This window comes from Podarcis erhardii (genome assembly GCF_964252035.2).
Source record: "Podarcis erhardii genome assembly, chromosome: 13".
Classification (NCBI taxonomy): Eukaryota; Metazoa; Chordata; class Lepidosauria; order Squamata; family Lacertidae; genus Podarcis; species Podarcis erhardii.
The window spans coordinates 21,757,070-21,784,327 of record NC_138502.1 but is presented as its reverse complement, the minus strand read 5'-3'; the positions used below and the strand labels follow the sequence as shown (position 1 = coordinate 21,784,327).

General features: G+C 40.4%; 1 protein-coding gene across 1 annotated transcript; it reads right to left on the bottom strand.

Moving 5' to 3' along the window:
- Nucleotides 1-876: 876 nt before the first annotated feature.
- LOC309326926 (vomeronasal type-2 receptor 26-like) lies at nt 877-25,562 on the bottom strand (the record flags this gene model as incomplete). Its single annotated transcript, XM_081835955.1, has 10 exons — nt 877-1,778; nt 5,464-5,590; nt 14,434-14,661; nt 14,837-15,697; nt 18,274-18,451; nt 19,761-19,864; nt 22,649-23,544; nt 24,025-24,151; nt 24,996-25,206; nt 25,546-25,562. The coding sequence occupies 10 exons, from the start codon at nt 25,560-25,562 to the stop codon at nt 877-879; spliced, it is 3,651 nt and encodes a 1,216-aa protein (XP_081692081.1).
- Between the last annotated feature and the right edge of the window lie 1,696 nt (nt 25,563-27,258).

The following is a 27,258-nucleotide window of genomic DNA, read 5'->3' as shown; positions in this document are numbered from 1 at the left end:
AATAAATTATTATTATTATTATTAATTGCAGAATCCTTTTCCGCTTACACACCAACATGGAAGAAGCAGGGGAATCTGGTGGCCTTTTCCTTTCTTAAAGGAGCCACGGTTGTTGCATGGTCCTCTGTCTGGTAACTTCCAAGACACATTAAAAATGGTATGCGAACCCTCATTACATTCTAATATAATTTCCTCATTCAATAAGTGCATATCCATATCTGGAAATGGAGTTGTATTTTAAGTTGTTGAAAGTTGTGTAAGGCATTTAAAATCAAAGGGATCAAAGTTTTGGTTTGGCAGTATTCAAAATATCTCTTGGTGCATCTGCCTTTCTTGCTCTAAGGCCTACCCACTCTGTGCACCTGTTCAATGTCAGGGAGAACAATGGGGGCAGGTCTATCTTCAAACTGTCAAAACAACTTAAAATAAAAGCAATAATCTCTCCTCCATCTTTTTCCGGAATCCGGCATAATTTGCACCCCCTCTTTTATCTCTATCTGATTGATCTGTGATATGTTCAATTGTCGTTTTGAGTGCTTGCAGCTCCTTTTGGATATTTAGGTTGGTGTTAATCGCTTTGTAAAAAAACAATTAAACATCGGTAGAATTAAAACTATATATATAGAAATGATTGAAAACATAAAACAGTTATAATAAAAACGGCACGGCACCCACCCTTTCATTACAAGCATTCAGTTTCCAAAAGCCTGTTGGAACAAATAAGTCTTCACTCCCCCGTGGCAGGACAACAAGGTGGGAGTCAATCTAACCTCTCTAGGAGCAAGTTCCCAAGGGCCTTCCCTGAATATCTCAGAAACTGGGAAGCTTCATAGGAGGGAATACGGTCTTAAAATAAACAGATGAACATACAGTCTTTCATTTTCTCCCCTTTATTAGCTGGTCCCTGTTGTTCAGTTCAGGCCTCAGCACAAAGATGTAGCATTTTGGGAAAAAGATGCAACCCAGTAATCCAGCACTAGAGGACAGGATGGAGAAGATCTCCACAGCCACCATGTATTTTCCTTTGGTGCTCAGGTAAGTTGGAACAAAGGATAACCAAACAGTGCAAAACACCAACATGCTGAAAGTGATGAATTTGGCTTCGTTGAAACTGTCAGGTAACTTCCTAGCCAGGAAAGCAAAAATGAAGCTGACAATGGCCAGGAAACCCATATAGCCCAAGACACAGTAAAACATGGTAGGTGAACCCTCATTGCATTCCAGGATGATTTCCCCATCCAATGACTGCATGTCCACATCTGGGAATGGAGGAGAAACAAATAGCCAAACTGTGCAAATACCAACTTGAATAGAGGAGCAGGAAAGGACAATTGAAATTGCTAGTCCTTTCCCAATCCATTTTCTCATCCTGGATCCTGGTTTGGTTGCCATAAATGCCAGAACCACAGTGATGGTTTTTGCTAAAACACTGGAAAGGGCCACAGAGAACACAATGCCAAAAATTGTCTGTCGGAGAAGGCAGGTCACCATTCCAGGCTGTCCAATGAAAAGCAAAGAACAAAGGAAGCAAAGGAGGAGGGAGATGAGGAGGGTGTAAGTGAGGGTCTGATTGTTGGCTTTGACAATGGGAGTCTTGTTGTGCTTCCTAAAAGTCCCCAGTATTAAAATTGTGATCAAAGAGAAAGAAATAATCAAGATAGCTAAGATGATCCCTAAAGATTCTTTGTAAGTGAGATAGTTTGGGACCCTTGGAATGCACTTAGTTTGGTCCTTGTTGGGATACTGATCTTCAGGGCAGTTGACACAGGTGTCCATGTCTGAAAAAAGAAGAAGCAATGTTTTAAGTATGTCAAGATTTTGACCAACATTTATATATATAAAAAAACTTTTGCACATAGTGAAAAGACCTTTTCATCCCATTTTGTAAATATTTGACGAACTCTAAAAGTCCCAAAATTTCAAAATATGTATCATTTTGTTTAATCTTGGTTCCACAATGGTCATGTGGATTATAGTGAAGTGGCACTGTACATAGCTAAGACTCCCCGTCCCCCCCATGCACCAGGAATTTCCTGTTTACTATATCATTTTAAGGCATATCTTCATAAGGCAGCCTTTCACAGATGCCATTCTTTCTCAGTCCTTAATGTGTGTGTCACTATCACAGTCTGAATCCAAGTGACTGTAAAATTATTATGGGCATATGTAAGAATGAGAATCTACAGTTTTATTTTTTAAAAAAAATAATATTTATTTCTTTTAAAGCTTACAAAAAGAAAAGGAAGAAAAAAGACAAAAGAACAAAAAGAACAAAAAAGAGAAAAAACAATACAATACATAAACAATACAAAACACAACCTTAACAAATTAAACTAACACAATAAACTAAACCAAATGAAACAAAAACAATTTAAAAACATACATCATACCTTTTCCATATTCTATCTTTCATTCCCTTGTATCACTGACCTCCTCTCACCTCCCTCTTTGCATTCCACTTCCATTAATTGTTTCAGCAATTCCTTTCCAACTTTCTCTATTTTCTATCATATAAATGTCTTAACATATTTTTAATCTTATTTCCATTAAAATTAGTATACTTATTTAAGCTTAACTCCTTATAGCATTTCAGCTAAAGCCATAAAATTTCCTTCCAACATTTTTCTATCACTATATATATTTCTATATATAGACTTTAAATTTCCAATCTTCTTCCACCATCTCCTCTCCCCAGTCTCGGACTCTACCAGCCACTTCCGTCAACTCCATACAGTCCATCAACCTGGAGATCTTATGTCCGAGGCTCTTAACTCTTTTCCACGTCCCTTCTGCCAGTCTTCTTCATATTCTTTAATGCTAAAGAGCAGATCTCAGGGAAACTCCAATCCAACGATACTTTTATTCCTTCTCGACAGGTCAGCCAGATTTCCATAATTAAAACTAGGATCCATAAAGTATTTCCGGACATGTTTCAAAATTCCTCCAAATCCAAAGGCCCCCAGAACTCCAATCTCCTCCTGACCCAAGTCCATATTCCAAAAGTCAGTTAATCCCTGCATAGAGGGATCTTTCCAACTTTCCTTTTCTAGTCCAGGCCAGGCTCCGATCTTCAAAATCTGACTTTTTCTAGTCTCAATCATAAAGGGCCTCAACTTGTAGTCCCCAATTTGCCTCTGTAAGGCTAAAGTTCCCCCTTGTATTACTTTAGGTTCGACAACAGCAACTTTCTCCTTCTCCTTTTCAGCCTGTCCTGTTGAAATAGATTCCTGTGCCAAATCCTGAATAATTTCTGTATTGGTGCTCACTTTTGGTTCCAAAATGTCAATTTTAGTAGTCATAGCATCCATCTTTTTATGAAGCTGTTCCAACAAGTGGCTTATCTTAGAAAATGCAGTCCATAAGGCTTCTCCTGTCGACATTTTTGAATATCCAAGGTCAATCTCTAGTTCTCACAGTTCTTATCAAGCAGCTGGAGATTTCCCAGCTCCACTCTTGTAACAGTTTCAAAAGCTCCCTCTAGAGGGGAACAGTCTCCACTTGTATCAATCTTTTCCAACACAGATCAAAAAGTAAAGATAGTTTCAATTTTCAGATACTTTTCCTCCCTTTTAAACGCAGAAGCGGACAATGGAAACAATATATTTCTCTTATTTAACTGACTGTCAACATCCGTTCTCTTCGCTGTCAATGAACTCTCCCGAAACGTCAATCACTGGGAGCCCGTTCCCAGGTTCAGAGCAGTGGTAATTTAATTTTAACCACTCTCTCCTGCAGGATACACAGTCCAAAATTTCCCCCCTCTTCTCCTGCTTCCAAGGGGGGGTCTAATAATTTCAATCGATGGAAGTTTAATCCTTTACATAAGGCTTTCTGAGACCTTAACTTGTAAGCTCTTTGCTTCAGTCTATTTACAAAAGGGGAAGGCGGACTTCCTGTTTTGAACCTTCCCCGTCCGATGCCAAATTAAGATATTTAAAGATCCAAATTTCCATTTTACTCACGGGTTGTAGTTTAAAATCCAATTGTCCACAAGAAAAAGTCAGTGCTCTCCGGCAACAGCAACTCGGCTTCACTCCGTGAAAGAAGCGGTCAATTCAAAGCACCACACCGCTCACCTCACGTCGCTCTGGATCCCCAAAACAGGGTTTCCCCGTGAGTAGGGGAGGCGCAAAAGGTGCCAGCCGAATCCCAGGTTCACAAGCTTCTTCCACCTGTGATTTCAATGGGTCTCCGCCTTCGCCGTGGCGGTACAGACCCAACTTTCCACAGAGCAAGTTCCTCCCGATCGGAGGAGCTCTGCCATTGCCGGGGGCGCCAACCCGGAAGTGAGAATCTACAGTTTTAGACTTAACAAAAACTGTGTGTCCAGAGGAAACAGTGGTTGAGAACACAATATGGCTCAGAGATGAAGGAAATGACTTATTACGCATGATGAGCTATAAAAAGAACTAACAAAAGCAAATGTATTTGGAAGAAATGCAATTTCGCTGTTATTTTAAAACAAACAAACAAACAAACAAACAAACAAACAAACAAACAAACAAGAGTCATATATCCCATGAGGCCATGGGTTGGGAAGGCTGCAGCAAGGAGAAAATAGCTCCTTGACACAGCTTGGTCTAACCTCAGCTTAGAGAGGAATGTGAGACATATACACCGTTCTCAATTCAGCCAAGAAGGAGCACCAATGAAAAGCAGGTGTGCCCACAGCCTACACAGATTGCACAAACCATCCCTTGGTTATATTATACTAAACTGTATGTATAGCATTTGATTAATTTTGCTCCTGGTGAGTGCCAGAGTCAGGTGAGTTGTGTGCTTGCCCAGTTTTGGCTGGAGTACCTGTTGCTTCAATCACCCCCCCCCTTTCTCTCATGAATATGACCATAATGACGGATACATGTCCTGGTTATATTGAGATGGCATTCTTGCAATATACTCTCGTTGGGGCTGCCTTACACACATTCAAAAATATAGAAGCTAGTGCCTTGACCAGAAATTGTTATTGGGAGAATATATCTGTCCTCTTAAGACAGCTTCACAGTCTTTGGCTATTTCCAGGGCAAAATTCAAAAAACTGGGTGATGAATTTCAACGTCTTTAACACTGTAGGGACATATTATCAAAATGACTATATAGTTCCACATGAATTGATCCATGCCTTAAATTCTGCCAGAGAGGATTTTGACTATTCAGATATGATTGGGTTAGATCCATGTGAATGATCTTTTTTGATGGGTGTGAAAATCCCTTCCAAGGGAGGCCTGCCTTGCTGCCTCTTGGCACTTTTTAAGGATATTTTAAGTCTTTTATAAAATTTTACTCCCACTCTTAAGTTGTACATTGAAACTGCTTTGTGGTTTACTAACTTAAAAATTGTAGTTTAAACTGCCTACATACAGTATATGTTCAAGAGATACAAATAATCCAGAGAAACATCCAACAATCTCCAATGTTACTTTCTAGAAATTTGGGCATATCTTTGTTCTTTATGACACATACCCTTCTGGTCAGAGATCATCCCTTCCGAGCATGGAGCGCAATCATAGCAGCAGAATAACTCTCCTTCCCTCTTTTTTCGGCTGTTGCCAGGATAGCAGTGATCGTTGCACACAGAAATAGGCAGCACCTACATGGAAATATGCAGGTTAGATAGTTAATAGGATGCAGGAGGAATCCACTGAAAATAAATTCTAGTAAATTTCCTTCTGCCATCCATTCAGCCCCACATGGGGTCACAGACTGTAAATATAAGCCTGGCTCTAAGAGATTAGATCTTCTTTTCTTCCAAACAACAGCAGCTGAAACATTTTGAAGTAAGCAGGGGTATTCTGATAAACAACAGACAAATAGAGTTCAAGGAAAATCACCTTTATTTCATAACTTAAGTTGTGGTCCCCAGTCCAGGCGGACTGAGGCAAAATATGCAGCTCAGTCCAGGCTTATATAGCCTGTAGTCACTCTCCCTCCTCCCTCACAGAGAAGACATGGGAATTTCTTATTGGTCAAAAGACAAGCCATATATGATGTGGAAAGCCCCATTTGGTCAAAAATAAGCCGTCTATGATGTAGGAGCAATTAAAACAACCGTTCTGATATGATTTATGACACGAGATGCACATGCTACAAGTATACAATGCCAGTTTCCCGGATGGCTTCCACCATTCCTTTTTAGATCCTTTGCCAAGATTCTCGCCTGTTCAACTGGTCAGGTGGGCTTAGTTCACTCACAGTTCATTCCTAACGTGTTTCTAGCCTGGGTCTGCATAACCTTTGCATGAACTTTTTACCTTAAAGTGAACTGTAAGATGGAATGTTCTTAGTTTTACATCCTTTTGTTTTACAGGCTTGGGGATCATTTGCACTCAAATTGGTGGTTCATAATAAATTCTGGTTGATGCCTCCTACATTTTCACAAAATAAGAAGATGTTCTGTGGCATTTTATCAGAAATAAAGCTGGAAAGCAATAAGATATTTCAAAAAAGGAGACTTCCGGGTTAGCGCCTCCGGCAATGGCGGAATTCCTCTGATCGGGAGGAATTTGCTCCGTGGAAATCAGGGTCTGGCCGCCATGGCGAAGGCGGAGACCCACTAAAAATCGCAGGTGGGAGAAGCCTGTGAACGTGGGATTCGGCTGGCACCCTTTGCGCCTCCCCTACTTGCGGGGAAACCCTGTTTTGGGGATCCGGAGTGACGTGGGGTGAGTGGCGCGGTGCTTTGAATTGACTGCTTCTTTCACGGAGTGAAGCCGAGTTGCTGTTGCCGGAGAGCGCTGACTTTTTCCTGTGGACAATTTGATTCTAAACAACTACCTGTGAGTAGAACGGAAAATTGGATTTTTAAACATCTTAATTTGGCACCGAAACAGGGAGGTTTCAAACAGGAAGTCCGCCTTCCCCTTTTGTAAATAGATTGAAGCAAAGAGTTTGCAAGCTAAAGTCTTGGAAAGTCCTATGTAAAGGATTAAACTTCCATCAGTTAAAATCATTAAACCCCCCTTGGAAGCAGGAGAAGGGGGGGAAATTTTGGATCACGTAAGCCTGCAGGAGAGAGTGAAGAAAGTTAAATTACCACCGCTCTGAACCTGGAAACGGGCTGCTAGTAAGACTGATGTTTTTGGGAAAGTTCATTGACTGTGAATAAAACGTCTGTTGACAGTTAGTCAAATAAGAGAAATACATTGTTTCCATTGTCTCCTTCTGCGTTTAAAAAGGAGTAAAAGTAACTGAAAATTGAAACTAATTTTACTGCTTGAACTGTGCTTAAAAGGATTGATACAAACAGAAATTGTTTCCCTCTAGAGGGAGCCTTTGAAACTGTTACAAGAGTTGAGCTGGTGGAATCTCCAGCTGCAAGAGAAGAACCGTGAGAACCAGGGATTGACCTTGGATCGCTTAAGAATGTCGACAGAAGAAGCCTTAGTGATCACACTATGTAAGATAAGTGAGTCATTGGAACAGCTTCACAAGAAGACGGATGTGATGAATATTAAAATTGATATTTTCGGACAAAAAGCGACTAATTTGGGACAAAATTGAACATCTACACAGAAACTATTCAGGAACCGATACAGGAATTTACTTTGACATGCCAAACTGTGGAGAAAGCGAGGGAGAAAGTTGTGGTTGTTGAACCTAAAGTAATACAAGTGGAGAGGGAGAGAGCCCCAGCCTTACAGAGGCAATTTGATGACTACAAGTTGTTGCCCTCTATGACTGAATTCAGAGAAAGTCAGATTTTGAAGATTGGAGCCCTGCTTGGACTGGAGAAGGAAAGTTGGATAGATCATCTCATGCAGGGATTTACTGACCTTTGGGACCTGGACCTGGGTTAGGAGGAAATTGGAGTTGTGGGGACCTTCAGATTTGGAGGGATTTTGAAACACATCCTGAAATATCTTTTGGATTTTAGTTTTAACCACGGAGATGTGGATGACCTGTCGAGAAGGAATAAAAACATTGCTAGGTTGGAGCTCCCCCGAGACCTACTCTTCAGCATCAAAGGAAGGAAATTAAGAACAAGATCAGCAGAAGACAAAGTAAAGTGTATGTATAAATATGAAGAAGACTTGCAGAAGGGACCTGGAAAAGAGTTAAGAGCCTCGGACAGAAGATCACCAGGTTGATGGACTATATGGAATTGACGGAAAAGACTGGCAGAATCCGAGACCAGGGAGAAGAGACGGTGGAAGAAGATTGGAAAAAGTTTAAAGTTTATTTATAGAAATACTGTAAAATTAATGAGTGTCAGAAAAATGTTGGAATGAAATTATATGGCTTTAGTAGAAGTGTTATAAGGAGTTAAGCATAAATATTATAGTATTAATGGAAAATAAGGTTAAAATAAGTTAAGACAATTATATGACAGAAAATAGAGAAAGATGGAAAGGAATTGCTGAAACAATTAATAGAAGTGGAATACAAAAAGGGAGGTGAGAGGAAGTCGATGAAACAAGGGAATGAAAAATAAGGCATTGAAATGGTATGATGTATGTTTTTAAATTGTTTTTGCTCTGTTTTGTTTAGTTTAATGCATTAATGTTGTGTGGTGTATTGTTTATATATTGTATTGTATTATTTTTTCTTTCTTTTCTTTCTTCTTTTTTCTCTCTTCTTTTCTTTTTCTTCTGGTTTGTAAGGTTTAAAAGTAATAAATATTATTTTATACTACCAAGATATTTCAAAAAGGATAAAAAATTGGCTTATATGATCAAACAACAATACAAGAAGTGTATTATTGGGGAGGGAGGGTTTCCTAGTTCCTTGTTTTAAATATGAATTTAAAGATGAATCTGTGAGGTAAAAGATCTACTGCATGCTTCATCAGGCCTATGGTTCAATACTAATATAGTAGACGTTTGACTTTGTAAAGCTGCAATTTGAAAAACTATGGAGAAGGAATTATGATTTTTTTAAAAAAAGTTTTTAAAATGCTAATCACTATCATTCAGCAGCTGAAAATCACTGAGAAAGATGGGTTGCTAAAAATAAACTTACATAGTCAAACATACGCAGCTAGCCTGCCTAATATGAATGTACACTAATACAAATGTGGAAGCAAGATGGCGAATGGCACCTAGTCAGCGTGAATGTGAGCTCTCTGACTTATTTTTATCTTTTATCCTTCAAATTTGTTTTAATGAGTATAGAAACCTATTAACTTTTAACCTTAGTTTTTAGTTTTTAGTTTTAGTGTTAATTAGTAAGTAGGAGGACGCCTCTTTCTATCGAGGAGACAACCATTGACCCTGAAACTTGGGGTGGCTGCATGAAGAGAGAAATGACTAAGCAATTATACAGCCCTGCTCGTGGGAGAGGAACTGGGAAACGTACCAGAGATTCCAGAGATTTAGACGTCACAGAGGAACTGAGATGCCTGCCTCTTGCTAAACAAACAAAATTTAGTGAATCTGAAAGTACAAAGGGTATTTTTAATATTCTGGTTTCAAACTCTTTCTCACTGCAAGCAGAGATGAATGACAAGGAAACCATTGCGAAAGAACCTTTTGATAACCTGCCTATTAAACCTGCAAGCAATAATAATACTGGTATCCACATGTATGACTGCACTAGAGCCCGTGAAAGTTGTATTGATGAGATACTATTTGAACACTCGACTATCTAGACCTAGTTGCTAAAACAGTGGACTGTATCTTTAAATACATAAAAGACATCCGAGGATCCTTGGAGAAGATTATCTCGCTTGTATACCTAACAGGTAAAGACAGTTCCCCTGATGTATCACCTGAGATGAAATCCATACAATTGTCCAGAGCACCCGTTTTACCTCACACCTCCTGTACAATTTCTCAAGTTGTTGGCAATCAGAAAAGTGAGCAAAGTGAGCAAAATAAGAAGGAACAACACTATGCACCTCCTTACAAACTGCTGCTGCAAGCTACTAAAATCTGCTTAACGGTTTGCCCCTTTAGAGGCAAGGTGATAAACTGGCATTATAAGAATGATATAAGGAGACACCTAGCGGAGCTCCTGGGGGTAATCCCTAGTTCTATTGACCTGAAGCATTCTGACCATATTAGCAGCAGACCTCAGAGGTAGAGAGTGCTGCTCTCCTTTAAAACCAAAAAGCTCCCTGTACTTATTATGTCCTCAAGAAGCCTTCTAATTAACTATGGAATCCTTGCTACAAGAGTCTTCACCAATACCAAGATCTGCCCCCTCTTACCAAACTGCTTGCTCAAAAAGAAAGCAGACAAGTCTGAGGGTTCGCCAATTGCCACAACTCCAACTCCCCTGGCCGCAGATCTAATTAGCTGGACTGACCCCCCCTGCCTCCACTGACAAAGGCTATACATCTGGAGAATTCTACGGAGCGTGAGTTACTTCTATCCTTCTCCCAATTGCCAAAACTGGAGCGAACAGAGATAACGGACAGACTGGATGAGTTGCTACTCTGTCTCCGTAACTCAGAAGATCATGTTCAGGTAAATAAGATGAATTCCTCACCAATTGAAGAGCAGTCTACACAAGCCCAAGTGGAACCCGTTTTAACGACCTTTGATCGGCAACCTGGCTGTACATGGCCTCGGGATGTCAAGCCCAGGCAGGATACAGTGAAAGATTCGACAACCCTCTGGTCAAACTCGGAAGCTGTGGCAAGACTGAATGCTCTTTTGGAGGCAAACCGAAAAGGATGTCTTCCACCTGCCTTACACTGCATGTTCCCTACAGCAACCGCTGACCCAAAAGGCCCACCCCTCTCAATTTTAGAGCATACCTTAAATGCAGAGTCTATGGACCTGTCGTTAAGTGATACTCCCGTGCACCAGAATCCATCCCTGCAGCCACCAAAAATTAAGCCTCAATCCAAGGCTGCTGCTGCTGCAGTAAGTGGTGTTTGGAATTTGCCGGGTAAGCAAGCTACAATTACTTCCTTCTTCCAGCCTATTGCCCCCCCCTCGCCGCATGCATTCCCAGGTGGATTCTGCCGTGCTGGTTCCGCAAGGCCCAGCATGACTCGAAGGGGTGACCAGGAGATCACTTACTTTCTTATCCTGGAATGTAGCTGGCATTAAACCTAAGCTGATGGACCCATCCTTCGTCGCCTACATAAAAGGCAGTCGTATTCTTTTACTGCAAGAGACCTGGGCTTGTGAGGGCTTCTCCTTATCAGGGTATAAGGGCTTCTACCTGAATGCACAACAGAATTCACTGTCACCTGGTAGACCACAAGGTGGGTTGGCTACCTTAGTTTCTTTGGCTTTAAATCTGCAGGTGGAACAAATCGACATCCAGTTGTCATCCATGCTGGGTGTAAAGCTACAAACAGCGGAGGAAGTGTTCGTGGTGATTAATGTTTATTTGCACCCAACCTACAAGAAAAACCTGGTGGACCAAAGATGGAGGGGAATTCAACTGACTCTTGAAACTCTCCTAGAGAAATATCCTGAAGCCTCCTTTCTAGTTGCAGGAGATTTCAATGGCCGGTTGTCTCATTCTGATAAATCATTATTTGCTAAATATAATAAATATCCCCCACTACCCATTTTAACCTCAGACCTTTTACCCAGGAATTTTAAAGACAGTGTTGCTACATACGCAGGTTTTAAATGTAGACAAACTTTGATGGCTCTTAATTTTCACCTTCTAAACGGAGCTCTTAGTTCTGATTACCCTGCTGAATTTACTTTCTGGTCAGGCTCCCGAGCCTCTACTATAGATTTTATTTGGACATCAGTAGACCTAATTCCCAAAATTTCCAACTTTAGGGTGGTAACGAGGCTGGAAAGTGACCATTTTCCATTAGAACTCTCTCTGACCCTGGATGGAGAATTGGCTACCTATTCCTGTGTGCCTATTACAAATAACCAGCTTCAGATGAGGCCCACTGCCTTAAAATGGACCGACAATTTGGCTCAACGGATAAATGAACTCCTTTGGTCTGACCAACTGCAAGAGACAAGGGACTCCCTTGTCCAGGCAGTTGAGCCACTGCCAATATATGACAAGTTAGTAGAACTGCTAAAACCTTCGTTGGCTAAGGCCTCGGTAATGAATAGTAACCATTTCTCTCATAAAAAGTGGTTTGACGAGGAATGTAGACACTTCAAGAACAACCTATATAATGAATTCTTGGCATATAGGGCATCAAATGACCCCGCACCTAGCAGTCACCTTATGAACCTCAAGAGAAGGTATAAAGCACTATTAAAGGAAAAGAAGCTTGCGGCAGAAACAAATGATTGGAACAACCTTCTAAAAGCTGCAGAAAATAGAAATCCCTCCTCCTTTTGGCATCAAATTTCTCAATACCTGGGTAGACCGTGGTCAAGGATAGAACCCCAAATTTCAGCTGACACCTGGGAAAGCTTCTTCTCCAATTTATATGCAGCTCACGCTGCCAGCGGAGGAAGGATAGAATTGGCCCCCTTGCCTGAGTGGGATCCTGTTACCTGTTCTGAAGTGGAAACACTTATAGGCCAATTTGAGGCGGGCAAGGCACCCGGAGACGATCTTATTTCCATAGATGTTATTAAAGCCAATAAGGATTGGTGGTGTCCACCCTTAGCAGCTCTTTTTACTTACATAAACAAAACAGCACAATTTCCTCCAAGCTGGAACTCTGCACTGATTGTGTTAATTCACAAGAAAGGGCCGCGCACAGACCCGGCCAATTTTAGACCAATTAGCCTGCTAAATGTTATCGGGAAGATCTATTCAAGATTTCTACTTAACAAATTAACGACCTGGATGGAAAGCAACAACATCATTGCAGAGGAACAGGCGGGTTTCCGCCCTGGAAGATCAACAACAGACCAAATCTTAATTCTAAATCACTTTGCCACCAAGTATGCTGACAATGGCATAAAAGCCCTCCACGTCGCCTTTATAGACTTTAAGCAGGCCTTTGATCTAATTCCCAGGAACCAGCTATGGGCAAAATTGGCAGCGACATCTATCGACCGCCGCCTTCTCCTGCTGATTATTAATTTGCATACAAATACCTTCCTGAGGATTAGGCTAGATAGCAAGGGGCTAGTCTCCAATCCGGTTGGCACCACTAGGGGGGTAAGACAGGGCTGTTTGCTTGCCCCTGCTCTGTTTAATTTCTATATTACTTCGCTAGTGGTGCATATGGCAAATACTGATTTCCATCCACCAAAACTGGCAGGACGAGCCTTGAATGTCCTGCTGTATGCGAACGATGCCGCCCTATTAGCTACCTCCCCCATCGGATTAAGGAGGATGCTTCGAGCTCTTCATGAATATGAGACCCAACATGAGCTCCAACTAAATTATGCCAAGACCAAAATAATGGTCTTTGCCGCTCGACCGAAACCTAATTTATGGCCAATTAATGGTATTCCTTTAGAGCAGGTCAGTTGTTTCAAATACCTGGGTCAGGTTGTTAGATCAAATAGGTCCTTCTTGGTGCACAGAGAATACATAGCCTCGAACGCATCGAAAGCAGCCTTGGTGATTAGAACCCTGTACTCTAAGAAACAGGCACAAACTGTCCAAGTTGCCTTGCGACTCTTTAAAATGAAAGTCCTCCCTCTTCTACTGGTGGGCATTGCCTTGGGCTCACGTAGGGACTTTGAAAAATTGGAATCTATCCAAACCCAATTCCTCAGGGCCATACTAAGGATCCCCCCTTCCGTGGCAGGTGCGATCATGAGATTGGAAACCGGTTGTCAAGCCTTTAGGTATGTGGCCCTGAAAGCGAAGTTATGGCTATGGCTTAAGCTCTGTTTCAGACCGGTGGGTTTGGCCCCCTTGATTCTGAGGGATAACTTTAAATCTCCATGGGAAGGGGAGATAGTGGAGGAAGTGCAGAAGTGCGGGTTGTCCTCCCTTTATATAGAGTCCATGACGTATAGCCACGCAAAGGCGGTGATCGCCCAAAGATTAAGGGATATTGCCAGACAGGAGGACATAGCCCGTGTGAAACCTGGGTTGTTTCTGGGGGAGCAGATGTACCGAGCTGCTCCAGCTCGCTACCTGGTGGATATCCACTACGTGGAATACCGCAGACTATTTACCACGGCTAGGCTGAATGTTCTTGACTTGGCGGTTCTGAAGGGAAGATATGGAGGAGTCCCATATGACCAGAGATTATGCCATTGTGCGTTGGGTGAGGTAGAATCCACAGAGCACGTTTTACTGAGCTGTCCCTTCTACAACGATTTAAGACAGTATCTTATAACCCCATACTTACTCCAGCTTAGTCCCCGACAAAGAGGAAAGCAGACAGCATATCTGCTAAATAAGTCTTCTGGGAAAACAACTTTGTCAGTGGCTAAATTCCTTTTCCTGGCACTCAAGTGTCGAAAACGTATAACTGAATGCCTTGATGTGGGTTATCTGTGAGAGGTTTAGTACTGTGGCCCTACCTTATTTATGTACCCCTATGATGTTTTAGTTTATAATTCTGTATTGTGTTTTATTTCTGACTATCAGTCGAATAAAGGAAATTGATTGATTGATTGAACATACGCAGCTATGTCTCACCTGGTTAAAGCTCTGATGCCAGACAATTTGGTCATCATGAATGGTTAACTTGTTGCCTGGAGGAGCCTGAGGATCCAGTTTTCCAACTTTAATTCTAGCCAATGAACCATTGGGGAAAATCACCCAGTTTGTAATATCAAAACCAGCAACTAATTCTCCATTGTCATTAAAGTGCACAGTATCTCCAACACTGTTGTTGAAGAAGATACTCCTTAGAAAGCGATGAACCTAGATTGAAAGGGAATATGAACAGAGGGTAATCTAAATCTTGAAATTATTTTGTGTTTCACAGTGTATAGTCACCATATGCGGTGTCTATAATTTTACATTTCCATCCATTTGTTTTCATGGGCATTTGCAGAAATAAAGGAGAAAATGTTAAAATGTATTGAGCAGTAATTACCAGCCATGGTTGCATATTCTGAAATCCTTGTTCTTCTCCTTCAGACATTCTTCTATGTTTAGAACTGAATTTGTATATTGCATGTAAAGCATGTGCCACAGCATAGACAGCATTGTAGACATTGTAGCTGTGGCCAGTCATCTTCATTTCAAACAAAACCCCTGAAATGCTGTCCAGCTTTTCTTCCCCAGTGCAGGTTTCATTCTCCTTTTCCTCCTGCCCCTTAGACATTTTTAATGAACAGCTGAATGCCTGTTCCCAGAAGTCCTGGATGAAGCCATCTCCTTTGGCCCAGGCAGGTCTTATCATCTGAATAAACTTTCGGAATCCTAAAGGCTGTTTTGAATGAACTGTGAATGATATGGAACCATGGAAGGTTTGAATATCCCATATCTTCTGAACAGAGAGAGATGCAAAATCCCAGTGGGATGTAATAATCCACACTTTCCCCAGAGGTGGCCATGCCAAGAAGGGTGCTAGAAACAGCAATATCCTCAGAACCTGGAAGGATGGTGGTTCTCCATATACAAAGATTACATTGGCTTTTTTCTCAATTACAGTTACATAAGTTTTCCATTGCTCTAAAATCAAGTTTATCAACTCTTCCACATAGCTCCATTTTGGCAGTCTTACTATGAAGGCATAACAGATGTCATTTTGGGAAAGAATTGGCACCATTGTCTGTAAAAACTGGTCCCCTTTGTCATCATCCACAGCAGCAACACCAACCCATGTCCATCCAAAATGTTGAAGTAATAGCACAACTCCAATGTGTTGGTGGGATTCATTTGGGACCATCTGATACAAAAATGGGAATAGCATTTTGGAAACTTGTAGTGGCAAGAATGACCCATAAGTAAGCTGAAATAAAATGTATAAGCATTTTTCAGAGAATTTAGAGGAGAATGCAAAATCTTAGAAACACTGGATAGGTGGTGTGTGTGTGTCTTGTAACCATGAATTACAATTATTATTATTAATTTTTTATTTATTAAATTTGTATACAGCCCTTCATCTGTAGATCCCAGGGCAGTTCACAAAAGAAAAATACAAGATAAAAATCACAAAATACATAATAAAAACAATAATAAAAACAAACCAAGTACAACATACATCATGATAAATAAAATCCCATCTTATTTTATTATTATGATGTATTTAATTCATTTTAAACAAGACGTCATTACATAAAATAGCACACTTAGAAGAAGAAATAACCAATAATCTGAAGACAATGAAATGACTGTTGTTTCTATTAAGCATTTATCCTGACTTACTTGAACAAGGCTACACAGTAGTTAGACTATGTCCATTATTTATTGACCATTTGTTCTGATTTGTTAGCAGGGAAGTTATACTAGAATGAGCATTCATTCCAATCTCATCCTGGTTTGCTTAGAGGATGGTTTACATGTCATCCATGTAAATGATTTATATGTTCATCCCATACTTTTCAATGACTTTCCCATCACTTTACTAACTGAAAATATCTGTTGTGGTAGTGCAATGGACTCCACTTTAATTGGGCAAATTTAGTCACTGAATGACTGCTGTGGCAGTGTGGCATAGCATAAGATGGGGCTATGGCACAATGGCTGCTACATTTAAAAAAGCATTAAAAATGACAGAACTACAAAATGGTGCAGACACACAACGTTGGGTGATGTTAGAAGAACCAGCAGCACAATGACTCTTAGTACATTCCCCCTCCCCCTAAAACAGTCCCACACTTCATCTTAGGATACAGGTTTCAAGCTTTGGTTCATGGGATCTTGAAAGGACATGAGTCCTTCACCTCCAAATTTCTTTTCTTTTTTGCAGATCATTTGCAATTCCCACAGACCCAGAAGATTTCTATAAAGGTAAAGATAAAGGTAAAGGACCCCTGGACAGTTAAGTCCAGCAAAAGGTGACTATGGGGTTGCAGCACTCATCTTGCTTTCAGGCCGAAGAAGCTGGTGTTTGTTCACAGACAGCTTTCCAGGTCATATGGCCAGCATGACTAAACCACTTTTGGCGCAATGGAACACTGAGACAGAAACCAGAGCGCATGGAAACACCATTTTCATTTCTGCCACAGTGGAACCTATTTATCTACTTGCACTGCTGCAGTTTCAACTGCTAGGTTGGCAGGAGCTGGGACAGAGTAACGGGAGCTCACTCCGTCACGGGGATTCGAACCGCCTACCTTCTGATCAGCAAGCCCAAGAGGTTCAGTGGTTTAGACCACAGCAACACCCATGTCCCTATAGATTTCTATACCCTTCCTCTTTCAGCCAATCAATGGGAAGCCACACGTGGACACAATGAAGCAAAAACAGTAGCAGGGTGGTACAAAAGCACTTGAGATATTAGGCAGTGTGGTGTTTGCCCACTCATTATGGAGATGTCGTACTGGGGGAGAGAAAGAAAGGGTTAATAGGCTGACTAATAAGAAAGCCCAGGGGTGGAGCCTAACTGTGTTTAAGGCTCATCACAGGGGTTTTGGGCAGTTAGTTCGGTTGGTTTCTTGTGGGTGGGAGGCATAGGAGTCAGAGTGAGTTAGAGACAGAGGGGAGACAGAGAGAGTGAATCGGATTACAGTGCTTAAAACTCATTTGCCTTCACAATAAACTGAAATCTTTGTTAATACGTTACAACCTGACTGAGTCTGAATATATTACTGGGGAAACCTGGTTGGTGGCAGTGGAATAGATAAGCTGTGGTGGTGCAGGGTCAATAGTCCGTGGAATGACCGGGGGCCCTATGTGAATACCACAGGCAGGGAGTACAAAGTAAGTGGGAAGAAAAGTAAGCCGAACTTGCATGAAACAAGCTAAGGGTTGTTAGACTGTCTGTGCAATCACTTGTGGCTTATTTAACAAACTATTACTTAACTTTGGCTTAGTGTGATATATGAACTAGGTCACTGCTTGAATCGGCGGAGTACATTACACATCAAAAAAAATCTATGTGTTTAGTGTCATTTTGATCAGGGAGAAAAAGTTTGGCTATTATAAAATCTTTGTTTAAAGCCACAACTCATTTGTTGAAGTTTGGGATATATGTTTTCAGGAAAATATAGGGAAGTATAAATTAAGTAAAAGTTGAAAAATCATGATAGCTGGATTATTTTATTCCCACAATGTATTATTTATGTATGACAATCACAGAATTATTATTTTTTGAGGGGGGATATTATTAAACTATACAGGACCAGGGACAGATTCCTGTGACACCCATTGTAAATCACATTCCAGGTTGATGAGGAGCCACTGATGAACACCCACTATAATTTCCCAATGACTTCTGAATCCACATGATGGCATTGGCATCTAGTCTTTATATAACCAGTTTGCTAGCCAAGATATCATTAGGAATGTCATCAAATACTTGGCTGAAATCTAAACTGTGTGCCACCATTGCAAAATCTCCATACCCACATGCACATGACTTACCTGTGGAGTCTTGCAAATTGCTGAAATGATGGCAATGTTGGCAGAGATTTCAGAGATGCACCCTCCAATGAGAGCTATCAGATTGTTCTGCTTATGACCCCTGAAGTTGGGAACAAACCTATGCTGGGTGGAATGCAGGCTCAGGGTAGCCTTATATGTCATCTTTGCAGTGTAGTAGCTATTGAGGATGCGGAATCCCAGAGAGATATTTGGCAAGATTTTGGGATTCTCATTGATCTCCTTGACAGCAAATGCTAAGGCCAAGATGTGCTGGTAGTTCTTTGGCACTGAACTGTAAAAAGAGTTACTGCTGTTTAAAGAAGAAGAAGAAGAAGAAGAAGAAGAAGAAGAAGAAGAAGAAGAAGACCACCAAACAGGAGCAGCAATAATGCATTTGTACTCATCATTATCATTCACCTCACCTGCCCACTTTTAAGATCAATATTTGGTTAAAACCATAGAATATAATAGAATGGAATAGAAGTTACTGAATTAGTCTTCACACTATATCACGTCAAAGCAAATTAAAAGAAAACAAAAAGTAATACAGAAAAAAAAGGTTGAAATAAGTTTATACCCTCAAAATTCAGAATCCCCACAGTGGTTGATTGGAACATATTTTCCTGAGTCTGAAAACAATTACAAAAAGACTGGCTAGCCTACAGATCAAGTCACATATTAATTAGTTCCTATTCACAGAAAGCTTAAGTTGTTTTTCACCTACCAAACTTAATTTTGTTTCCTACTATCAAAATAAATCTACCATTCAAGAACATTGTGGGGAAGATCTTTCAATGTCACTGCCCCCAAAGTACTATATTTTCCCCAGTAACATTCATGTTGTTTTAATCAATACATTCCTATCACTGGGAACTCTGTACTAAGATTCAGTCCAATGAGATATATACAATACTATGCAAGCATTTCATGAACACATTTGGGCACCTGTATTTTGATGCATTTATTACTATAATTGGTTAAAGTTAAAGAAACTCACATGATTGCAGCGCGCGTGCACACACACACACACACACATCCATATGCTATATTATTAGTGCACATTTGCACATAAAATTATGGACAAGGGGAACCAGATAGTGTTTGCAAATGTGTGACTCATACACATAACCTTCTTATGGTATAATATTTAGTTGTGGTACCCTTTCCAGAATGTTGTAAGTTTCAGCACCATCCCTGATGTTGTCTGTGTGTAATATGGAAATAGAGTGGGCAAACTGCAGGGGTGAAAACTCAAGGAAAAATAAAATATTTTTCTAAATCATTTCCCCCCAAAACAAATCAATGAAAATTAAACTAAATATTTTTAAAAACCAAGCTCAAATATTCCTGAATTTCACTTTTCTCATGCCAGAAACTAAAAACAACTTAAGCACAGTGCTGCATATTGATTGGGTTTCCCCCCAGTTTTACTGGACTGAGCATTTTACAGAACAAGAAAGAGTGAGAGAAAAGAAATAATGACTTACATGGGTTCATTAATTGCAACCTGTGTAGGCTGTTCAATGAAGGAGAGATTATTATAGAGGAAGAAGGCTTGAGAAACAATCTCCCCAATGAGAAGGTCTCCTGGCTGGTAAAATTCATGAACAATAGGGAGAGGATCATCATATATGCTACAATTAATTGAATTTGTCTTGCATACAGTATGACACAGCAGTACAAGCAGCAACACAACCACCAGCATGATCCTGTTGAGAAAACCTTTCCTACACATGTAGAAGTTCCCCATGTTTCCAACTACAACATCATATGTAGCTATTACCAGTTTTACTCCAGCCTTCCTTAAATGGCGGACAGTTCTGTTGCTACACTGATTCACAGCTTGGCCTTGTAGGAAATCTGAATGCCAGTATCCTGGTCTTGTAGTTAATAATGGGTCCTTGTCCACCAGTGTCCATAAATAGTATTGCCTCACTTTAAGGAGGAGTGAGGACAGTAAGATTTTTCTCTTTAAAATCCTTGTACAAACTATATATATTTGAGTTTGAAGGGGGAAGATAATGTCATTTATCAAGAGAACCGGAAAACATTTTGTCCAATGGAATATAAGCTATATTACAGTAAAGGAATATGTGCGGTAAGACTTAGGTAATTAATGCTTACTTAATGAGGTTTATTTTTCATATTCAAAAACTTTACAGTAGAAGATCAAATGAACAAGGACAAAGGATGATAATTGGCAGTACTCATGGTATATTATTTAGGCTAAAAACATGGGAAAATCAGCTGGTGGAATCATAGCCTAGCATATTATGGCAAAATGATTATGCAAAAGGATACAGAGCCCTGACTATGCTTATGCCCAGCTCTGAACAATATGAGGATTTCAAAACTCCCCTGCACCCCAATTGATGGTGATTGTTTGTCATGTTAATGGGCTCTTAATGTCCTTTGTGTAAGAGGCTGGAAACCAGTAATTTTGATAATGATAGGGATGATGATCACTTCCTGAGAGTGCCATTGCCCTTAAAAGTTGCATCATGTATTAGGAAGCTGCTAGGAATATTTTACACCTTTGAAACATACACCTTCTCTGAGTGATAATCACAATTCTAGCAGCACAAACCCTTATTGAGTCCCAAAGCAGACCATGCAGGAGTGGGTCAGGGGCCCATGGCCCATGAGGAAACTTGTATGTGTGAAATAAGGCATATTATTATGTTTTATATATGCTGTAAGCCACCCAGAGTCGCAAGGTATAAACAACAACAACAACAACAACAACAACAACAACAACATGTGTGTAGTCTCTTTTAATGGATCTTAGAAAAAACAACACCATTTCAATAAAAACCAGCAGCATTTTGGGCGCCAAAGCTGCAAAGGAGATAGTATGGAAGCACATTTAGATGGACTTACACATTTCCATGTCAACATTCATTAACATTGCCATTGATTTGGCTGGAAGCAGAATTTGGTGCTGATCCCTTTTACAGGCCTTAGCTAGTTATGTGAGAAAATGTACAAAGAAGAAAAGCTACATTACATTCACAAAGGAAACAAACGAAATACGTTTTCAACACATCCTAAGCCAATTGGTATGTCTTATGAATAGTAGCCTCATTTTATTTGAACTCTTGAAGATCCTGATTCCCTCTATTGCCTTCTATTCTTTCTTGATACCCCAAGATGCATTGCACATAGTGCCAACAGACCTCTCCTATTTCCTTTGTAAAGGAACCAAGATGCTGTCCGCATAATGCTGATTCTTCCAGGGGTCATCAGGATTGTAATTCAACTTTTACCATCCTTAGAAAAACAGACCGTGTTGAATGAAAACACCCATGATTCCTTATTGAATAAGACACAATCACTATACTGGCAGAGTCTTCACTTTATATATAATATTGGAGGGAGATGGGGAGCCCTTCCCATTTTGATAGCTACATGAATGCCTATTTAGATGGGCATACACATTCCCCTAGGGACGCGGGTGGCAATGTGGGTTAAACCACAGAGCCTAGGACTTGCTGATCAGAAGGTCGGTGGTTTGAATCTGACAGGGTGAGCTCCCATTGCTCGGTCCCTGCTCCTGCCAACCTAGCAGTTTGAAAGCACGTCAAAGTGCAAGTAAATAAATAGGCGGGAAGTTAAACGGCGTTTCCGTACGCTGCTCTGGTTTGCCAGAAGTGGCTTAGTCATGCTGGCCACATGACCCAGGAGCTGTAAGTCCAGTTCCCTCAGCCAATAAAGCGAGATGAGCGCCGCAACCCCAGAGTTGGTCACGACTGGACCTAATGGTCAGGGGTCCCTTTAACTTTACCTTACACATTCCCCTAATAGTGCTTTTCTATGCTGCCATTGGATTGGTTGGAAGGATCATTTTATGCAGACACATATTGAGGACCTTAACTAGGCAGGTGTGAGAAAAGGACAGAAGGGGGAAAAAGATATTCCATACAATAAGGAAACAAATTTCTAGCCAGCTCCACGTCAATTTAAATGCTTTATTTTCCCAGTAGAAGTCTTCAAATATCTGTAAATAGAACAAAATGTTTTCTGCATTATGTCTATTCAGCCAGGAATGACAGAGATGAGTTGTACTGTCTAGCCCCCATGAACCCTGGAGGAAAACAGCATGGCATCACTATATTGGCAGCATGTTATTTACTTTACATATAGTCATGAAGGAAGGAGGAGAGATCTCATGGACATTTTCCATTCTCATTGGAGCTGCAGCTGTTGCATGCTATCCTATCCTGACCCTTAAGGTCATTTTCCCTCTTGGGGACTAAGCAAGATAACAAGCATCAGAGGTCAGTATGTGCATGAGCATAATTCAGGGGACATAGTAACTGTATAAAACAATAAAATGCATCATCATTAAAAGATGAAGTTAGATTTTTTTTCATACTTTTCTTTGCATTATACGTTCTCTACTATTTAGCTCAGGCCTCAAGACAATTATGTAGCATTTAGGGAAAAAGATGCAAGCCAGTAATCCAGCACTAGAGGACAGGATGGAGAAGATCTCCACAGCCACCATGTATTTTCCTTTGGTGCTTAGGTAGGTTGGTACAAATGATAACCACACACTACAAAACACCAACATGCTGAAAGTTATAAATTTGGCCTCATTGAAACTGTCAGGCAATTTCCTGGCTAGGAAAGCCACAATGAAGGTGACAATGGCCAGGAAGCCAAGATAACTAAGAACACAGTAAAACATGGTAGCCGAACCCTCATTACATTCCAATATGATTTCCCACTTCAATGAGTGCATGTCCACATCTGGGAATGGAGGGTAAATACTTAACCAAATAGTACATATATTAGTTTGAATAAAGGTGCAGGAAAGAACAATCGAATTTGTCAGTCCTTTCCCCACCCATTTTCTTGTTTTAGATCCTGGTTTGGTTGCCATAAATGCCAGAACCACAGTGATAGTCTTTGCCAAAATGGTAGAAAGGGCCACAGTGAACACCATGCCAAAAATGATTTGTCGGAGAAAACAGGCCACCTTTCCAGGCTTGCCAATGAAGAGCAAAGAGCAAAGGAAACAGAGGAGTAGGGAGATGAGGAGGGTGTAAGTGAGAGTCCAGTTGTTGGCTCTGACTATGGGAGTGTCCTTGTGTTTCATAAAAGTTTGAAGTATTGCTATTGTGATGAAAGAGAAATAAATGTTTAAGATAGCCAAGACAATCCCCAATTCATCTTTGTAAGACAGGTAGCTTAGAACTTTGGGAATGCATTGAGTTTGGTCCTTGTTGTGATACTGATCTTCTGGGCAATTGACACAGGCGTCCATATCTGGGGGGGGGGGGAAAGAAAGAGCTTTAAGTGTTTGTTGTTGTTGTTGTTGTTGTTGTTATTAATTCTATTTTTTAAAAGCTCGGATAAATGTAATTGCATGCATTACAAGCTCCTGGAGAGTTTCTCATTGTGTCTGAGATATGATTGGCTGAGACATAGGATGGGCATCTCAGTAGCCATATTTAAGCAGCAGAGGGAGGCCTGCTTTGCCCCATCTTCTCTTTTTATTTTTAAGAAGCATTTGGTCTGTCATGATGCTGACAGTTTTTATATTTCCTGTATCTTTAATGAATTGTTTCTTTTTGCTTAGTTGCTTGCTGCTTTTTAAAATCAGTGAACCCTAGATTATTCAAGAGATAAACATATGGGAGCCACCCTATATACACATGCAAAGGTTGCACATTCTTCAAATGAGTGCATGATAAGTATGTTGCATTATCAACATTCCTTGATATCACTGCATGTTATGTCTCCTACCCTTCTGGCCTGAGACCATCCCTTCTGGACATAAAGCACAATCGTAGCAGCAAAATTTCTGCCCCTCCTTCTTTTTCCTGCTGTATCCAGGATAGCAGTAGTCATTGCACACTGAAAGCGGCAGCACCTGTACAGAAGTATGAAGGATGATTAGTGTTTCTTGAAACCTCTATATAGTAGGCTGTTGCAGTGGCGTAGCGTGGGGGGTGCAGGGGGGGCCGGCCGCACCGGGCGCAACATCTGGGGTTAGGGCAAATCCACGGGTTAGGGGGCGCAAATCCACGGGTTAGGGGGTGCAAATTACTTGCCTTGCCCCGGGTGCTGACAACCCACGCTACGCCACTGGGCTGTTGACATTGACTGAGAGCAGAAGAGATGCCAATGAATTTTCCCCAAACTTCAAGCACTTGTTTATACCTGCCTCAACCAGAATTCTCTTTCAGCTTGAAATGAAAAACAGATAAGAAATTCAGTTTCTCTGGCTGACATAAGTTTTGCAGGGGCAAAAAATAAGATATCTCTTAGCCATCCTAGGCATTTTCCAGCCTGGGACAATCTCATCCAGTTGAGTTTTATCAAGTCATGCTAGAGCTCTGCAAAGCTGACCTGCTTGGGCTGTCAGAGATTTCATGATCTGAACGTATTTTAATAGCATTAAAAGGGGAACACAACCAGGTGTTTTATTTTATTTTATCAACAACCTTATTTAACATAATTTGATCACAAAACAAGTGACATTGTTGGGGAGGAAGGCTTCTTTAAAGAGAAGAAAATAAAGGAATGAACACATGAGGTCAAAAATATATCATGAGCGCACTCAAGAAGTAGAATAATGCAGGTGAAATAAACAAGTTTGATCTATTCACATTTTTCATCTTTACCAAGAAAGGGGAAAAAAGGTGTAATTTATTCATTTAAAAAATGCTACCCTGCACAATTCATCACATGAAAAGCAGGCTTTTATGGCTAACCTGGTTAAAGCTTTGATGCCAAACAATTTGGTCGTCATTAATTGTTAACATTTTGTCCGGAGGAGCCTGAGGTTCTAGTCTTCCAACTTTCACTCTGGTTATTGAGCCATTGGGGAACACCACCCAGTTTGTAACATCAAAACCTACAACGAGCTCTCCATTTTCATCAAAACACAGAGAATCTCCAGCACTGTTATTGAATATGATGCTCCTTAGAAAGTGATGGACCTAGGTTAAAAAAGAATATGAACAAAGAGACAGCTAAGTCTTGAATGTATTTCAATGGACATCCCATTGAAATATATTTTGAGAGGTTACGGGCAGGTGGCGACTTTACGATTCCAATTGATACTCATCTAGATTTGCCTCCAAGTGAGTGGCTAAAGAAACATTTTGAATCAAATTGTATTGAAAAACAAAGAAGAAAAGAAGAAAACCACCAATGGATTCTTTAAAGGCTGACTTAAGATTTATCTTTACCTCTGAATAATAAACTAGCCCATTATTTTTTTTTTTGCTTATTTTTTTTTAAGTGTTGAGATGAAATTACCAGCCATGGTTGTACATCTTGCACTGCCAGTCTGTCTCCTTTTATCATTCTTATGTTTTTGGAGCTATATTTGTATATTGCATGTAAAGCATGTGCCACAGCATAGACAGCATTGTAGACATTGTAGCTGTGGCCAGTCATCTTCATTTCAAACAAAACCCCTGAAATGCTGTCCAGCTTTTCCTCCCCAGTGCAGGTTTTGTTCTTCTTTTCATCCAGCCCCTTAGACATTTTTAATGAACAGCTGAATGTCTGTTCCCAGAAGTCTTGGATGAAACCATCTCCTTTGGCCCAGGCAGGTCTTATGATCTGAATGAACCTTTGGAATCCTAATGGTTGATTTGAATGAACCGTCAATGATATGGAACCATGGAAGGTTTGAATATCCCATATCTTCTGAACAGAGAGTGATGCAAAATCCCAGTGGGATGTAATAATCCACACTTTCCCCAGAGGTGGCCATGCCAAGAAGGGTGCTAGAAACAACAACGTTCTCACAACCTGAAAGGATGGAGGTTCTCCATATACAAAAAACACATTGGCTTTTCTTTGAATGACCATTGCATAGCTTTGCCACTGCTGTATAAGCAACTCTATCAACTCATCCACATAATTCCATTTTGGTAGTCTTACTATGAAGTCATAACAAATGCCATTTTGGGAAAGCATTGGTACAACTGTCTGCAAAAACCTATCCCCTCTGTCATCATCCACAGCCAAGAGCCCAATCCATGTCCATTTGAAATGCTGAAGTAACTTCACGACTCCCATTTGCTGGTGGACTTCATTTGGGACCATCTGGTACAAAAATGGGAATTGCATTTTGGATCCTTGTGGTGGTAAAAATGATCCATAAGTGAGCTGAAATAATAATTAAAAAAATCAAATGAATCATAAGAAGATGGATTATGTTGGAATTCTAGAGATTCAAAGGCTTTTGTAGTCCATTTCACCCAGTGTTCCCAGATAATGCAGGAAATCCAGTTTTAGAGCATTCCGATCTGTTGATGAGTACTCTTTGACTAACCTTTTTAAAAACAAGTTATTTACCACTTAATATTGTTTAGCTCATATTTAACCACTCTGTTAACCAAAATATCATGGGAACTTTTTAAATTGCTAGGCAGAAATCAATATGGTATGCAAAAGTTCTGAAATCTGCATACACATAGCTTACCTGTGGTGTCTTTTGAATTGCTGAAACAATGGCCACATTAGCAGAGATTTCAGATATACTTCCTCCAATGAGAGCTATTAGATTCTTGTTGTTGTGACCTTTGAAATTGGGGACAAATCTATGTTGTGCAGAAAACAGATTGAGGGTGGCCTTATAGGTCATCCTTGCAGTGTAGTAGCTATTGAGGATGTGGAATCCCAGAGAGATATTTGGCAAGATTTTGGGATTCTCATTGATCTCTTTGACAGCAAATGCTAATGCCAGGATCTGCTGGTAGTTCTTTGGCACTGAGCTATAAAAAGCGTTGCAGCTGTTTAGTAATACAACAGCAACAGAAATAACAATTGCAAAATGCTTTTGAACTCTTCATAATTCATCTAAGTCATAATTTATCTAAATGCTTTTAAGATAGCTTAATATGTGAAGTGGAAAAAAGGTAAGACATCAAAAATAGGTATTTCCCCCATGAATTGTAAAGCAAAATGTCAGAATGTTTTAGGATTATTCTGGTGCTTAATCAGCTGTTTCCTTTAGTT